Source organism: Gopherus evgoodei, chromosome 9, assembly GCF_007399415.2.
Source record: "Gopherus evgoodei ecotype Sinaloan lineage chromosome 9, rGopEvg1_v1.p, whole genome shotgun sequence".
NCBI lineage: Eukaryota > Metazoa > Chordata > Testudines > Testudinidae > Gopherus > Gopherus evgoodei.
Genome location: NC_044330.1, coordinates 9,940,476 through 9,957,681, shown reverse-complemented (window position 1 = coordinate 9,957,681; position 17,206 = coordinate 9,940,476). Strand labels below are relative to the sequence as shown.

Here is a 17,206-nt window from a genome sequence, read left to right as displayed (position 1 = left end):
TGCCAAAGACGCATGGATTTAAAATCTGTGCCTCCTGCCTTTCTTCTCGATCAGCGATGAACATCTGGTGCTGCCTCTACTGCTTGGGAGAAGCCCACATTTCATCCAGGTGCGGTATCTGCAAGCTGTACCTGTTACTTCGTTAGTCAGCCCAAATTATCTGCACCTGGCCTCTTTACCACTCCTGCCACTAGTACTCCACAAGATCAAGCAGGAAAGAGCCACGATCTTCCTGATCATCCCATTCTGCCCAAGACGGTTCTGGTTTTCCAACCTTCTCTGCATGTCAGCTTGTGCCCCACTTCCCATTTCGACTTTCTCTGAGCTGCTAACACAACACAGTGGGAGAATCAGAAATCCTGCTCCACAGATGCCTCAACTCAGAGCATGGTATTTGGATGGGTGCATCTGCTCTAGAACAAGAGTGCTCGTCGGAAGTGCAAGACATGCTATCGAGCAGAAGGAAGGAGTCCAATAGGCATTCCTACCAGGCCAAGTGCAAATGCTTTGCCTCCTGAGCCGAACCAAAGGTGCTTTCCCCGTAAGAAGTGGAGATTTTCCCTTCTTTTGAATTACTTCCTGCCCTTAAAGATGTCAGGGCTTGCCCTAAACTCTCTCAGGGTCCACCTAGCGTCAGTCAGCACATTCCATCCTCCCAGGGAAGGACACTTCCTATTTACACATCCGTTGACTACTAGATTTTGGAAAGGCCTCCTCTGAACTTTTCCACCTGTATAACCTGTTGCTCCCCAATTGGGCCTTAACCATGCCCAGTTTGCACTGATAAAACAATCCTTTGAACCTCTGGGTTCATGCTCTGTGTCCCTTCTTTCCATGAAAGTCACCTTCCTTGTGGCTCTCACTTCAGTGAGAAGGGTAGAGGAACTTAGGGCCATGATGGTGAACTCTCATTTCACCACTTCCTATAAAAACAAAGTCTCCCTATGCCTGAGTTTTTCTACCAAAGGTCATCACTCAGTTTCATCTCAACCTACCCATCCACGTGCCTGCTTTCTTCCCAAAGCCTCATGCCTCAGAAGAGGAACGACGACTTCACTCCTTTGATGTATGTGGGCCTTGGCCTTTACCTGCAGAGGACAAGATTGATCAGAAAGTCTTCTAGATTGTTTATTGCAATAGCAGAGAGAGTTAAGAGGCAAGCACACCGAATTTCCAGATGGATTTCCAGGTACATTACATTATACTATCAATTATTAGGCCTGTCTCCACTCCTCAGGGTGAGGGCCCATTCCATAAGAGCCCAGGCATCCACCATAGCTACCCTCCACAATGTGCTGCTTAGAGAATATGTAGGGTGGCCATGTGGCATTTGATACATACCTTCACTATATGTTACGTCGTAGTGTAGATACCTCATTCAACACAGCAGTCCTCCACTCAACTATTCCATCCTCATCCTCACACCCTTCTCCAAATTAGGTACTGCTTGTTAATCACCCAAGATGGAATGGAATAGAATAGGGACCATCACTTGAAGAGGAGGAGGTTACTTACCTGTAACTGGAAGCTCTTTGATATGTGTGGTCCCTATCTATATTCCACATCTTGCCCTCTGCTGCGGATCTGTTGGATTTGTGGTGGAGAAGGAACTGGAGACGTGGTCGGTCCGCACCATCTTTTATCACCTTGGACGAAACCATGAGGCGAAGCAAAAGCACATGCACGGACCAACGGACACTACTGCTTTCAGATTCACCAGCTCCGGATGCAAGGTGCCCTCAGTGCAATTCAGATAGGGACCAAATGTCTTGAATAATCTCCAGTTACAGGTAAGTAACCTCCTCTTCCTGATCACTGTCCGCTCATGTCCAAAATCAATGGTGGGGCTGCAGGTGTCAATCCTTGTAGTGAAGGGCAGTTGGGGAGAAAACAGTATTCTTGTGTGACTCTCTTCCTATTCTCTCTCAATCTCAACCTATCCCCCTCAAATCTAGTTGTTACTATGTACGTCATTCCTCTACTGTCTGCAGTTTGTGCTTGTGGACTATAATTCCCCTAGTGGACACGTGGTACTGCATTCTTCAGCACACTGCATTACACAGTTGATATTATTGGTAGTGCTTAGTCCCTTTGGCTTCTAATGGTCAGCTGACCCTTTCTAAATTATAAATTATATTTACTTTATTGAACGTAGTTTTGCTTTATTGAAGGTAGTTTTGCTTATTGGAGACAGAAAAGTGTACTGTAGCTAAAGCTAAATTCACTCATGTCATCTCCAAAGATCTTTTTAAGTAGAATTATCTCTCATAGTTTATTTTGTGGGTTTTTTATTTGCATCTAAAGTAATAAGTGAAATAAAAGTCTATAGACAAAGCAGATGTTCAGATTCTACAGTGATGGGAGAAAATACAGTGCAGATTAAAAAATGTTTTAGCCAAGATTTGATGGTAAGGTTACAGGGCCTAGGTGGCAGATCCTGTCCCCCCAGGGAAGGAGGAACTTTGTTATCTGACATTCCTGTTAGTGGCTTTTTAATTGGACACCTGTCCACTAGAAAATGGGCTGAGACCAGCTGTCTTTAAAAATGTGAAGTGGTTAAAGCAGGGTACTCTGAGTGAGAGAGTTCCCACTGATTCCTCTTACAGCCTGAGGTATATCATTTAACCTTTCTGCCTACATTTTCCCATAAAATTGAGATAAAAATAATAGTCAGCTCATGAGGATGTTTGTAAAGGAGATTTAGAGGTCCTTGCCTAGATGAGAAATAAATCCTATCAGTGCTTTCAAGGTTTCCAGTTACCTGTCCCGTAAATAATTGTTTTATTATTTGCATTTTTTAAAAATGCATCTGAGCAAAGTTAGAAGAATGAATGAATGTTGTTGTTTTTGAGTAAATGCAGTTTCAGTAGCTAGCTGATTTGGTTATTTGGAGAAAAATTGAAATCTAAAATTTATTTTATTTCCACAGAGACATTAGGAAAAATGCGCTCTTGAGCTTTAAACCGTTTCTTTACTGGACCATTTTGGGGTTCTCTCATGCATTTGTTTTCTTCTATGGATCATATCTTCTGATGGGAGAAGACACTTCTCTGCTGGGAAATGGCCAGGTAAAATAGTTCACAAGTTGCAAGATAGTGTATTCAGTGATTTTATTTTTTTAATAAATACACTCCGCACAGTTTCTGTAAAATTAGTGTACTTTAGGAATGCAAAAGTCAGTGTATTCAGTAAATTTAAATAGTAAACCAGTAGACTTCTTTTTTTTCAAGACCTTAAGAATACCTTCTACACTGAATAAATACAAAACGTGCTTTACCATTATTCCCCTATAGGCAGTAAAAGATACTGAAATTAAAGTGAAGAAAATGCAGAAGAACAGATCATTCATATGATGATCTGTTGCTCCTAGGTTGGTGCCTGGATGTTTGTCCAAAATAAATTCATATCCTAGAAAGATCCCTGCTAATAGATTAGATTCTATCTGCTTTATTTCTAATATAGTAAATAATCGAAATGTTGAATCTTTGGATAGCGATTTATGAAAAACCATTACTGTTCTATTGTAATTACTGAAAATCTGCACATTTTCTGATTACATAACTTTCCCTTTGTATTAGCCAGTGACAATAGAACCACAGAGTTACAAACACTTTGGGAATGGAGGTTGATTTGTAATTCTGAAATGTTCATAACTCTGAACAAAAATGTTATGGTTCTTTCAAAAGTTGACAATTAAACATTGACTTAATATAGCTTTGAAACTTTACTATGCAGAAGAAAAAAGCTGTTTTTAACTATCTCCAACTTTCTGTGCTGGTTTCATTTAAATTTCCTTACCTTGTCAAATCTTTTTTTTAAACTTTCCCTTTTTTTTAGTAGTTTACATTTAAAATAGTAATGTACTGTATTGACTGCTTTTGGGGAGTGGAGAGGGGTCTCTTTTGCTGCCTGATTGCATACTGACGTTCCAAGTGAGGTGCATGGTTGGCTGATCAGTTCATAACTGTGATGTTCGTAACTCTGAAGTTCTACTCTACAAAACAAATGTTCATAAAAGCTCAAACGAACAAAAAACCCCAGAAAAATTAAATGGATTACTTAGTTTTTATGTCACATGAAAACCTGTAATAAAATGTGTTTGAACTACCAGTGAATTATAACTGAAGATGACAGAGCATTATATAAATACCTCCACTCTCGGAGGTACAGAAATTCAAGCATTAAAAGAGAGAGCCTTCCAGATGAGCATTTCTGTCTTAGCCACTAACAAAATGTTGAGCAATCCTTTGGTATGCCCTGGAGTATATTCTGGTATTTATTAAGATAATTAATAGAAAACCCCATGCAACTCTTAATTGTCAAAGTAATTCTATATAATTGTATATCTTTGTTCCAAAAAAATGGTCCCCCTGAGAGCATGTGCTGAAAGGCTTCTTTTGAAATCGCCACAGAACCAATATAATAGTATTCAAGTTACAGAGATGTTAAACAATGACATTTTGAAGTCTTGTAAATCATGATTTGAGGACCTCAGTAACTCAGCCAGAGCTTATGGGTCTATTACAGGAGTGAGTGGGCCATGTTCTGTGGCCTGCAATGTGCAGGAGGACAGACTAGATGATCATGATGATCCTTTCTGGCCTGAATGTCTGAGTCTAAAAGGAGTCCTATTGATTCTGTGTAAATAATGAAATTTTAGACTGGTTTGATGATTTAAACAGTTTTTCAAACTCTTTATTCATTGTTCTAGCGAGTCTTTTTTGTAAATCATTTTGACAGATTTGATAGTTTGTCATTAAATTTATATGAGTCAAGTGTAAATAGTTTGTTTTCCAATAATATGAAGTCTTCAGCAAATAATTGCTGTAGTATCAATAATGAACTCTCCTTCAAGGTCATGAAATGGAATAAGAGTCTCTAATTTTCTGTACTTAAAAATGAAAATATGTCAGGAAGACTAAAACTTTTGTTTTAGTAGAATTAGTACTATTTAATCATTAGCCTTTTTAAGTTACAGGACACTAAGATCAATTCTTGGGATTTCTTTTTTACTGCTAGACCAAAACAAGAAAAACAAAAGGGCACTCTCTTCTAGAATCCGTCCAGGGTCAACTGGCCATTGTCCCTTTACCGCCATCATTACTCAACTTGCAGTGTGTTTGATACAAATGGGCAACTGCTGCTTTTGTGGGACTAGGATTTAGCATCACAAAGTAGTTTTTTTTCCTCTTACAGGTGGCTGTACAGATTAGGCATTTCTTACTTTTAATTACCTACTATCTTGTCCTCAGTGAGATTCTTGCCTTGTGTTCCTTATTGTTGAATGCCAAATAACAGGAGAACTAAGTCCTATCCTAGAAGTTAGATTTTTTTTTTCCTGCAGCAAATAACTTCAGCAAAGAGGACTGTTTGACTTAGTATATTTGTAATGGAATATATATCTCTTCTCTAAGTCAATGGTTCAAATTCACCCCATCTCAGTGACCTTGTTTCCATCCAGTGGCCAATGTGAAATAAGTTGGTGGTTTCCTTCTAGGATGATGTGGGGAAACGCACATTTCCACTATCCACATGCTGTTTGTTCTGTGAAGAAAGAAGATTTCAATCTGTGAGGCTGTAACCAAGCACCTTTGACATATATACTTCGTAAAATAAATACATTTTTCAGTGAATACAGTCATTTTCCTTTATTTTGTAGTATAACGGGTTTTTAGGTCTTCCGAAGGAGTGCTGCTAATGTTGGCAGGAATTTGTCAATCTGTTATATTCTGTATATCTCTGCCATAGACTACTCATTCATTCTTGCTCAGACCTCAGTAAAACTTCCCTCCATCGCTTCCATTTATGGCAGTCAGATGCTAGAAAAAAGGCATCTGTTAAAGTTCTTGAATGTTCCCATAATCTTACAGGTGCCTTGTGAGCTCTACTCCAGTTTCACCAGCAAATGATATATATTTTTTGGTGACTGGACAATGGCCAAAAATATTTTGTGTGGCTAAAGTCAGAGAGAACATGAAGCAAGTGCTAAATTCTGTTTAGAGAGAGCAGAATTTAGATAGAGTGCAGGCTGAAAAGTTAGTGGTGATAATACAGCTAGCTAGAGTACCTGTCCACTTACAAGATGTTTGACAGAGGCATTAAAATAGTTGAGCCTCTGAGCAAAATATCTTCACTAATTGAGGTATGTATTGTCTCCTCTGGTGTAACATAGTAAAGGCCATATGACTTTCTGCTTGTGCATTCATAGATATTTTGCTTTTGTTGAACTTTATTGAATGGAATTAGTTTTTCAATACAGCTTTTCCCCTCTGGATCAATCCATTCCTGAGCAGTTATTGGTTCAGGTAAAAAATCCTTTTTCCATCAAAGTGCCTAAGTACAGACTTAAGGGTAGACTTTCAGAGCACCAAACGGAACAATTTACTTTGTATACATATAACATATGGTTAGCTTCCAGAGCAGAGTATGTAAATGTGTGTGAGAGATTTAACAGCCTTACATCATAACGCACTGTACTTCAACTTGATCTTTTAGTTCTACTTTTTTCCCCCTTTTTCCATGCTGTGCATGTCATCAGATATTGAAACCTAACAGGCAAATGGTAAGATTTATGTTAGAAGACAAGGAGATACAAAATACTGTATCTGGTATTCCACAAAATTAAAGGATGCAGCATCTATTCTCTGTAAATACTTTCAAAAATAAAAATGGTGGCAAGAATTTGTTCATTTTTTGCATTGCAGCTGTACAGCCATCAAGGGTAGTGTAAATTAAGACACTTCCTTTCATGGGCCACTCATAATAGCAGTAGTTTTAATCTCATGGTTAACAAGCTGAAAAATGCTTTTTCTTCCTCATATAGCAAGGCACTGGGTGTATGGCGGTACACTTGAGGGTTGGTTTTTTTAATCGTTTCTCTATTACAGGAGCTGTAACCATGTTAATCCTAGCTTTCTAACTGATAAACTAAACTATCAAATTCCAAAGTGATAAATTTGGTTTCCTATCTCCAGTTGGTGTCTTCCCCACTATCCATGTTTGCCTACTTCTAATAAATGATAAAGAAGTGAAATTTACAAGAATTCTGCGCTCTGTCCTAAAGTATGTAGCGTGTCAGTCACCATAATGTCTAGGTGCTACAGAATCTCTTCAGTTTCAGTACCTGCTTGTTCATGAGAATAGTACAGGCAGGCAAAATAGAAGGGTGATATGTGTTTGTGAAGCATGTGGGTACACAGCTGAAACAAACACAGCATCCTCGCCTTTTGTCAGAGCTGGGATTTTGATATTGGAGAATTTGTTCCAAGATCTGATAATTTTAGTATATTGGGATGGGATGATGAAAGTGGTATATACTTTAGAAGTATTTTAGGGTTCAGATTAAATTTTCATCTTAGCCTCGGGGGGGAGTCTCTTTTCTTAAAGTTCTCTTTGAAGAACATAACAGCACCATTATTTTTGAATTATGAAGATTGTGGTTTGGAAAAATGAAGCCCTCCAATGATGCTGCATTTTTAAAATAACCTTTAATGTTAAACTTAGTAGTTGAGGAGTTACTGCTTTTACACTAAAGTGGAATACCTTCCCGTTGATAGTCATGGCTAGCTGGATAGTCACACATAGTTGGTTGATTAGTAACTTCATTTTCCTACCATCTCATTTTATGATTTGGTTTTGTTGTCTTCTGTAGATTTGTGGTGTTAAGGAAAAAGATTCCGTGCTAGTGGGGTGTAAATTTTGTGACTCTTAATAGGAATTATATTTTTTCTTTGCCTGTGGTTTGCGCTGTACCCTTCTTGCTCTACTAACTTTACTTAGTGAACAATCACGGGTTTCATTAGTGTAGCTGGTTTCAAATAGCTATAATTTATTACAACTGCTATTGATTTTGTGCAATGACTTTTGTTTTTGTATTTTATTTAGATGTTTGGAAACTGGACTTTCGGTACCTTGGTCTTTACTGTTATGGTTATAACTGTTACAGTGAAGGTACAGTAGTATAATATTTACTCTCCATTTTGGGAAATGTAGGCAAATACAGAATAATTTGTCAGTTTAAAGTTGGTTTCATAGTTATACAAGAATGGTGGATAGTTTCTGTCTCAAGGAAACAGGAGGTATAGAGGGCATTAGGGTTAATTTCAGTGATGGCTTAAAAAGATTCATTTCATAGTTTCATGTGTCTTGAAAGGTGTTTACTGATTAAGTTTGAAGGTAAAGCCAAATAATTTGAAAGCAATGTTGTCTTTTCATATTAATGAAGTAAAACAACATAGATTAATTTTCTAAATATTCTTTGTTTTTTAGATGGCTTTAGAGACTCATTTCTGGACTTGGATAAATCATTTTGTTACCTGGGGCTCCATTGTGTTTTATTTTCTATTTTCCTTGTTTTATGGGGGAATTATCTGGTGAGTGATTTTTCCTTTTGTCTCTGTGTGTGTGTAGAACATTGCTTTTAGTATATCCTGCATTATCGCTATTAATTTCTTCATACATGTAGAACAGGAAAGGAAATGACAATCCCATCAGTGGGTTTTTGCCCTTTTCTTCAAACCTAGAGCCTGTTACTCCTAACATATAGTGTGTAACTTTGCAGCCTTGCATGCATTTATCCCTCACCTGAAGCAGACGCGTTTATGCATTTTAGAACTCTGAAATTCATTGCATTTTTTCTAAGTTTACTAGTTTTCTGGTTAAATGAAACTGCAGTCATTTTGTGTAACAACCCAAATTCTTCTCTAGAATGGCTATTTTCTAAATCTCAGCATCCTCATACTGTTTCTGGAAACTCTTTCTTTTTTTGCCTGCTACAGTATTCCGTGGATGCCATTCTCTCAAAGGACATCCACCTCTTTCTGAAAAGGCTTCCGACTCCTATTTCCATACACATGAATGCTGAAAAAAATTCTTTGTAATACAGATTTTCACTTCACCATGTTGCACAATGCAAGGCTCACTGTATCAAATATGGAAGATGAACTAATTAGATATTTGCCTATTAGTTCTTCATAGAATTTAAGACTTTATAACTTCTACATGTTGGTTTAACAATCAGAATACTTTAAAGAATACTCTTGTTAATGATGTCCCTTTAAAAATCCTGCACTGTTCTCATTTCTGATTTCTACAGGGATGTGCAAATTGCATATAGCTGTATCTGTATGGCACCTTACACAATTGGGGGAAGTCCATGACAAATGGCAAGGCCATGTTTCTGTGGTGCCATCCTCATGTGTTCAGTTGAGGGGCAGCTTTAAGGTAGCTCCAAAGGAGCATTTCCTCTTATAGAGGCTGCAGCAGGGATGAATTAAAATAGCACATCCCCAAACTTCCCTAGCCATGCTCTTCTCCAGCCCACACGATTCACTTTTTAGCTGCCCTGTGCCAGTTTCAACTACTAGACTCCCCTCAGTGGACTTGCCGGTGCTGGGGTCCTACACTCTGACTTATTCTGGTGGACAGCATAAAAACAGGGATGAATTTAGCAAATTAGTTTTGTTTAATTTGTACTTCTGATATTTTCCTCTAATTATCCTTTCTCTAATTTTTCAGGCCATTTTTGCATACGCAGGACATGTACTTTGTATTTGTTCAGTTGCTGTCAAGTGGTTCCGCTTGGTTTGCCATAATCGTCATAGTTGTCACTTGTTTGTTTGTTGATGTTGTGAAGAAAGTGCTTTGCAGACATCTACAACCAACCAGTACTGAAAAAGCTCAGGTAACATTATGTTTTTATATAGAACATGGTCAATAATTAAAAGAACTTTATTAAATTCAGTCCTGTAAGTGGATAACTAAATAATCTTTCTCTGAATAAATGTCAAAAGATCACTTCCTCTGCAAAAATTGAAATTGTTATGATACTTCCGTATGCAAAATAGTGGTTTCATTTGAAAGCTGTCTTGGGATAACAGGGAAGGTTCTCTCATGGATTGGTAACTGGTTAAAAGATAGGAAACAAAGGGTAGGAATAAATGGTCAGTTTTCAGAATGGAGAGAGGAAAATAGTGGTGTCCCCCAGGGTCTGTGCAAGGCCCAGCCCTATTCAACATATTCGTAAATGATCTGGGGAAAAGGGGTAAGCAGTAAGGTGGGAAAATTTGCAGATACAAAACTACTCAAGGTGGTTAAGTTCCAGGCAAACTATGAAGATCTACAAAAAGATCTCTCAGAACTAAGTGACTGGGAAACAAAATAGTAGATGAAATTCAATGTTGATAAATGCAAAGTAATGCACATTGGAAAACATAATCCCAATTATACATATAAAATGATGGGATCTAAATTAGCTGTTACCACTCAAGAAAGAGATCTTGGAGTCATTGTGGATAGTTCTCTGAAAACATCCACTCAGTGTGCAGTAGCAGTCAAAAAAGTGAACAGAATGTTGGGAATCATTAAGAAAGGGATAGATAATAAGACAGAAAATATCATATTGCCTCTATATAAATCCATGGTATGCCCACATCTCAAAAAAGATATATTGGAACTGGAAAAGGTTCAGAAAAGGGCAACAAAAATCATTAAAGGGTATGGAACAGCCTCTGTATGAGGAGAGATTAGTAAGACTTGGACTTTTCAGCTTGGAAAAGAGACAACTAATGGGGGATATGATTGAGGTCTATTAAATTATGACTGGTGTGGGGAAAGCAAATAAGGAAGTGTTGTTTACTCCTTCTCATAACACACGAGCTAGGGGTCACCAAATGAAATTAATAGGCAGCATGTTTAAAACAAACAAAGGAAAGTATTTCTTCACACAACACGCAGTCAACCTGTTGAACTCTTTGCCAGGAGATGCTGTGAAGGCCAAGAGTATAATGGGTTCAGAAAAGAACTAGATAAATTCATGGAGGATAGGTCCTCTCTTTGCCAGAGGCTGGGAATGAGCAACAGGGAATGGATCACTTGATTCCCTGTTCTGTTCATTCCCTCTGGGGCACTTGGCGTTGACCACTATTAGAGAACAGGATACTGGGCTGGATGGACCTTTGGTCTGACCCAGTATGGCTGTTCTCATGTTCTTATGAAAAGATAATTAATTTAAATTATGTAAACCTATTTAATGCTATCCTCAGATCCAAGTATAAGTGAGGATTTTACTCTTGCAACGGATGATAACTTTTGTACTAGAAGTGAATAAACCATTTCTGAAAAGAGTGAGCCTACAGACTTGCTGACACACAAACTGTTCAGTCTTTAGCATCTACGTTTGTAAAAGCATGCCAGGATACGTGTTTTGTAAAGAGTTGCACTGCTTTAAAGGTAGTTGCGAAATTTACTCTTGTTGTTTTCTGAGACTGAACAAAGTCTCTAGAGATGATACTGCCTTTGAGTGGCTGTTACAGTGTAATGATGTGCAATAGTTTAAATGATTTAACTAGCATACAGTTTGGCAAAATAGTTTTATAGCAAATATTCATTAGTATCACTATACAGAAATATGTACTTCTCTATTATATGCTGATAAAACATTCTCCATAATGTAATTAGTGTTCCATAAAATCCTAGTTATGACTTATGCCTTATATAGACTATTTGACTAAAGGTTATTGAGTTTAATAAAACTGTATTATAATGCTAGAAGAGACCATTGTTGTCATCTAGTCTGACTTGCTGAATAACACACCATAGGACTTCCTCAGTTAATCCCCATTTGAACTAGAGCCTCTTAGAAAAACATCCTATCTTGATTTTAAAATTTCCAGTCATGGAGAATCCACTAACCATTGGTAAGTTGTTCCAATGGTTAATTACTGTCATCGTTAACTATTTGCACCGTATTTCTTGTCTGAATTTGTCCAGTTTCCAGCCAGTGGATCTTGTTATACCTTTGTCTGATATATTGAGGTGCCCTCTGTTATCAATTTTGTGTTCCCCATGTAAGTACTGATAGATTGATCAAGTCACCCCGTAATCTTTTCTTTGATAAACTTAAAAGATGGAACTGAGCTCCTTGATTCTTTCACTGTAAGATGTTTTCCAGTCTTTTAATCATTCTAGTGGCTCTTCTTCTTAATGCTCTACAACTTATCAACATTCTTGAATTGTGAATGCCAGAACTGGACACAGGATTCCAGCAGTAGTTGCACCAGTGCAAAATACAGAGGTAAAATAACCTCTCAACTCCTACTTGAGATTCCCCTGGTTTTGCATCCAAGAATCACATTAGCCAGCTGATGTTCAGCTGATTTATCCACCATGACCTCCAAATCTTTTTTAGTCTCCTTGCTTCCCAGGAGAGTCCCCTGTCTTGTAAGTATGGCCTAAGTTCTTTGTTCCTAGATGTATGACTTTACATTTGGCCATATTGAAACACACATTAGTTGCTTGGTCCCAGCTTACCAAGTGATCCAGATTGCTTTGTATCAGTGACAAGTCATCTTTATATACACTCCCATTTTTTTTCATCTGTAAACTGTCGGTAACAATTTTATTTTCTTCCATGTCATTAATAAAAACGTTGTATAGTGTAGAGGCAAGAACTGAACCCTGCAAAACCCTAATGGAGTCACACCTACTTGTTGATTTACTCTATTTACAATTACATTTTTTAGTCCATTTAATCTGTTCCATGTTGATTTTGGAACATTACTCAAAATCTGGTTTCTTACTCAAAATGTCGTGATACCAAGTCAAATTCTTTACAGAAGTTTAAGTATATTACATGAGCACTATTCCCTTTATCAACCAAACTTGTAATCTCATAAAAAAAATCAAATTCATTTGACAAGATCTATTTTCAATAAACCTGTGTTGATTGGCATTAATAATTCTTTATTAATCAAGTCCTGTATCAGCCACTCCATTATTTTGCCAAGGATCAATGTCACAGGCCTATAGTTATCCAGGCTGTTGCACTGACCCTTTTAAAATATTGGCACCACATTAACTTTATTCCAGTGCTCTGAGACATGGCCAGCATTCTAAGGCTTAATGAAAATCAACAATAAAGTCTAGAGAACTCTTGGATACAAGTTATTTGGACCTGCTGGTTTTAAAATGTCTGACTTCAATAGCTGCTGTTTAACATCCACCTTAGTTACTGTTGGAATGGAAAATATTTTATCATCATCATAGGACAACATCTGGCTTTCTCCCAAATACAGAACAGAAATATTTATTGAACACTTCTGCTTTCCACGTTATTGGCAATTCTACCACTTCCATCTAGTAATGCACCAATTACATTGGTACAGGATTCCTTTAGTTCCGAACAGACTTTACACACACACACAAACCAAAAAAACCTTATTTTCCTTAACTCAGCTAACCATAGATTTCTGCTTATGTCTTTTTTTCTCCATTTTATCAGTTTCCTACGCTTCCTAGTTTTTGATTTCCATTCGTTATAATATACTATTTTTAATCTCACTTAATCTTTCAGTAAGATGTTTGTTTGTTGCCATTGTGATTGCTTGCTTATGGGTATGGCCTGTCATGTTACCTAAGAGAGAAGTATGATACTAACTAACGTTTTTCCTGTGGTAGGGTATATGCTTTGGTTAGTGCATTTTATTTCCCTTTCTCCGTTAGTACTGGGCATTTTGGCAGCATCTGCATTAGTGCCACTGTATTCTGCCGGAGTACATCTTGCTGGGAAACCCCGACTCTGGTGTCAGTTGCATTAGACAATCAGCTAAACTTTGCAAAAAAATCCATTAACTCTTGTGTAATTTTTAATGTTGGTAACAACTTAGTGACCATCTAGCTGCTTTATGTGTGTGTGCATGTGTGTCTTTAGAAGTGTAGTTATAGTCAGAAAAGTAAATTTGCAAAAACGGGAGATCCATGAAATAGTAAGGTCCTCCTGCATACATTCATACATATACTCACTTCTTTCAGCAGTTGCAATCTAAGGGTCAGGTTCTGCCACTCTTTGTGAGCAGTTCTTGGGACTAGTCTGAGATCATGAAATCAATGGGAGTTACCATGAAATAAGGAACTAAACATGAGTGAAGGGTGACCATTTTTTTCTACTTATTTTAGTTAGCTGTATTATCATTAAAGCAGTGCGGTATGGGATTCTTTTCAGGTTTGTACATCGCTATGTTTGTTAACTAAATTCCAATTACAGATTTTTTTTTTTACTGTTGATCTCAAAGCAAAGAAAATAACCCAGTTTGACTTTCAGATCTCATGTTGAGTTGGTAGGGATGACAACTAGAAAAAGTGTTGTTGTTTTTAAAAATAAGCAAATTTTGTACGAAAGCTATTGAGAGAATAAGCGGAACTCCACGTTTCCATTGTAAATTTACTTTTCGCAATACAACTGCATCTTACATGTGGCTGAATTAATTCCTGTGTACTTGCATCTTTTAAAAACAGCTTAGCTCCCAATAACTGAGACTCTTATGTGATACAGCAAAGTAAAACTAGTTTTAGGTCAGGACAAGGAAATAGATTACACGCAGTAATCACAAATTTTTAAAAATGGAGCTGTAGGGCTTTTATCACCTGCTGTCTTTCACCTTTAAGTTCTAAAATATTTCACTGGGAGAAATAAGCAAGCTTAAAGTACATTTTCTTAACTTGGTATGCAAGGGATAATAATTGTCCCCGTAACTGAAAATGAGTCAACAGATTGTCTCCATCTTTTTAAACCCAGATAATAGTTTACTTTGGAAATTATAACTACTACTAATATCAAAATAATAATTCTCCAAAGACCAATTATTTTCTGCATGTAGTTAATTTAGACATTATGTAAGATCTGATAAACTTCTGCATGAGAGAAATAGCTGAAAAAAACATTATACACTGTTTCTAAAAGTTGTCTTAAAACATAAATGTTAAGGTATTGTAATCAGGAACTACTGTATAAGAAACTATTAGTTTTACTGCATTTTGAAAGCCGATTTAATTAAAAACTTGGCAAAAAAATGTAGTGTGACTTGAAAATGGGCTTTCATACCGGAACAAGCATAACTTTTTGCTATGTACCAAGATTTTCTGCATGGTACTGCAATGAAATCATAATTCTGTGTTTTGACTTCTGTCAAATGACATGGAAGTAATTGCTGTGAGATTTTGTGATCATATAGGAAGATATGGCTACTGGGGGGGACAATCCCAGTCAAAATATAAATCTTTTGGTAAACGGCAGAAATTGCAATACTAATGGGGTGGCAGGAGAGTCTAAGGACAGCTGGAGAAGTATGCCCCAAGTATTTCTAGGATTTTTTCACCCATTAAGAAAGTTAAGGGACACTTTTTAAACATGGCCCCGGTGAAAAATAAATGATGTTGGTGCCAGGAACAATCTTGCAAGTATCAGTTTCATATGTGTTCTGTGTATGAAGTATATTCCAGTAAATAACAATGTCTTTTTTAAAATCCTGTCCTGTGTCTTTCTCTTAGGAAAATACTATTACTTACTGACTTGTATGTTCCATCCCTTCTCTGTCCACTTATAGATGTTCTCCAACAGAGTTGCTTTAAGTGATGAGTTCATCGCACTGCAGCCATTATCCAGGGCAAGGAATCAGCTGAGCAGAATTAGGTAGAGTAGGAGGGACAGTTCCTCATAAACTCTTATGCATGTTGAAGGTCAACTAACCAGCAATGAGAGAAATGGGAAGAGGCATGAATATTAAAGTGGGATGAGAGGCAGTATCTATAGTGGGTATTCATTCTATTTGGCATCTTTCTTGGCTTTGCTGTGTGTTTTTTCAGGCCAATTGCTTCTCATAAGTAGCATGTATTAGACAGTCTTTTAGGAGAAAATCCCTAGCATGATGCTCAATTTAGAGAATACAGTTCTAGTCTTTCTTGCATCCATTTTTAAAATAACCGCAGTTTCTGGCATGGTTCCAATGTTTTTGATTTGTGTAGTCAAAATTAGCAGTGCTTTCTGCATGTTGGATAACTACAGCTTCATAAGACCACAACAGAAAGGTTCTTGTATTTTAGGCAGCAGTTTTCTTGCTAATTGTTTGCCCATTTTAATTTGCTTTCACTTGTGCCATAAGAGCATAGAACATGTCTTTTGCTTGGGTGTAAATATACATTTGTGCATCAACTAAGACTCTTGCTTTTGTTTAATGCATCTATCAAGTGAATGTTGTTTGTTTTCAATGTATTATGGATGTCTGTCTCTCTAAAGATATTTGGGTGTAAATTGTATGAAATGTTCAAAAAGACTGAAGTGTGCCTGTCTAGGTAAAATACTAGGATGCTGGAACTTTTATAATGCACCCAGTCTCAGTATATGAAATGCTATAAGACTACGATCTGACTTCTATTCTTTCAAAAAAAAAATGCACAAAAATAAATGTTTTAACTTGCAACAAAGATTAAGGGCCAAACCTTCATCCCAGCCTTATACAAGCAGCCACTTTTGCAGCAACAAAAAATTAAAAGCACAGTTTTGCTCATATAGTATTTTGTCTAAGTCTGGAATGTTGCCTGTAAATCAGGACCAGGACATCCATATGGCCTACATTGAAGGAATGGATGTACATCCTTCAAAATAAGGGAAATAGGAGAGGAAAGTGACCTATGCAAAGGTAATGAGTGCTATATTTTAAACAAATAATTGTGACAATTAACTCTTAAAAACCTGAGACATCTCAGTTGCAGACTCCATGGTTCATCTGCCAGGGTGAGTGACATCACCACAAAGAGAAATTTGAAATAACAATTCCATATTTTCTGTTATTATCATGTGATGGTACTTGTCATGCAGCTCATTCTAGCAGAAATACCAGGAAATCTGCAACTCAGATTTCTGAATATCGTAGGGAGTTAATCTTGTTGAAATTCAGCACAAGATTAACTTTTGAAGGAAGGTAAGTTGGCACTTTCTAGCTTTTTTTTTAAAAAAAAGCTAAGTTTTTGTTTAGGAATGTCCCTGTGTTTTGAATGTGGTGCCAAAAGTTCAAAGTAAATTAGTATATATGGTCCATATGAGTAGCGCAGGCAACAGCAGATCTTAGAGTTCTTCTAAGTGGTTTCTCTCCTGTAGGTTTCACCCTGTACATGAAAGTTGTGTGTACTGGGGTCATTATAGTTGGTGGCAAATTGAGATTTTGTACAGCAGAAGGCGAATGTAAAGGACATGAAGACTTTTTTATCCACACGGAATGCTAATGCGTCAAGTTTTAAATCTAGGAATTAAATGTTAACACTTTTTTTATTAATGTGAATCAAACTCTGTCCTTCCATCACTTTCTGCCCCCACCCTCCTCAAACAACTCCACTGTTACCCCTTGTTTTCTCCACTATCTCCATGCAGGTCTGC

At 37.2% G+C, this 17,206-nt stretch overlaps 1 protein-coding gene across 5 annotated transcripts in view; it reads left to right on the top strand.

Moving 5' to 3' along the window:
• ATP11B (ATPase phospholipid transporting 11B (putative)) overlaps positions 1-17,206 on the top strand; it is a 108,678-nt gene that overhangs the window by 79,853 nt on the left and 11,619 nt on the right. For 4 of the 5 annotated variants that reach the window (XR_004001886.1, XM_030574503.1, XM_030574502.1 and 1 more), the window contains exons 25-28: positions 2,930-3,068; positions 7,885-7,950; positions 8,269-8,372; positions 9,517-9,682. Coding sequence is in view for 4 of the 5 variants with exons in the window: in XM_030574503.1 (XP_030430363.1) it covers positions 2,930-3,068; positions 7,885-7,950; positions 8,269-8,372; positions 9,517-9,682 (475 nt within the window). In the remaining variant the exon portion in view is untranslated. Of the gene's footprint in view, positions 1-2,929; positions 3,069-7,884; positions 7,951-8,268; positions 8,373-9,516; positions 9,683-15,380; positions 15,467-17,206 lie in introns of all 5 variants that reach the window. The other variant, XM_030574504.1, reaches the window with a different exon arrangement.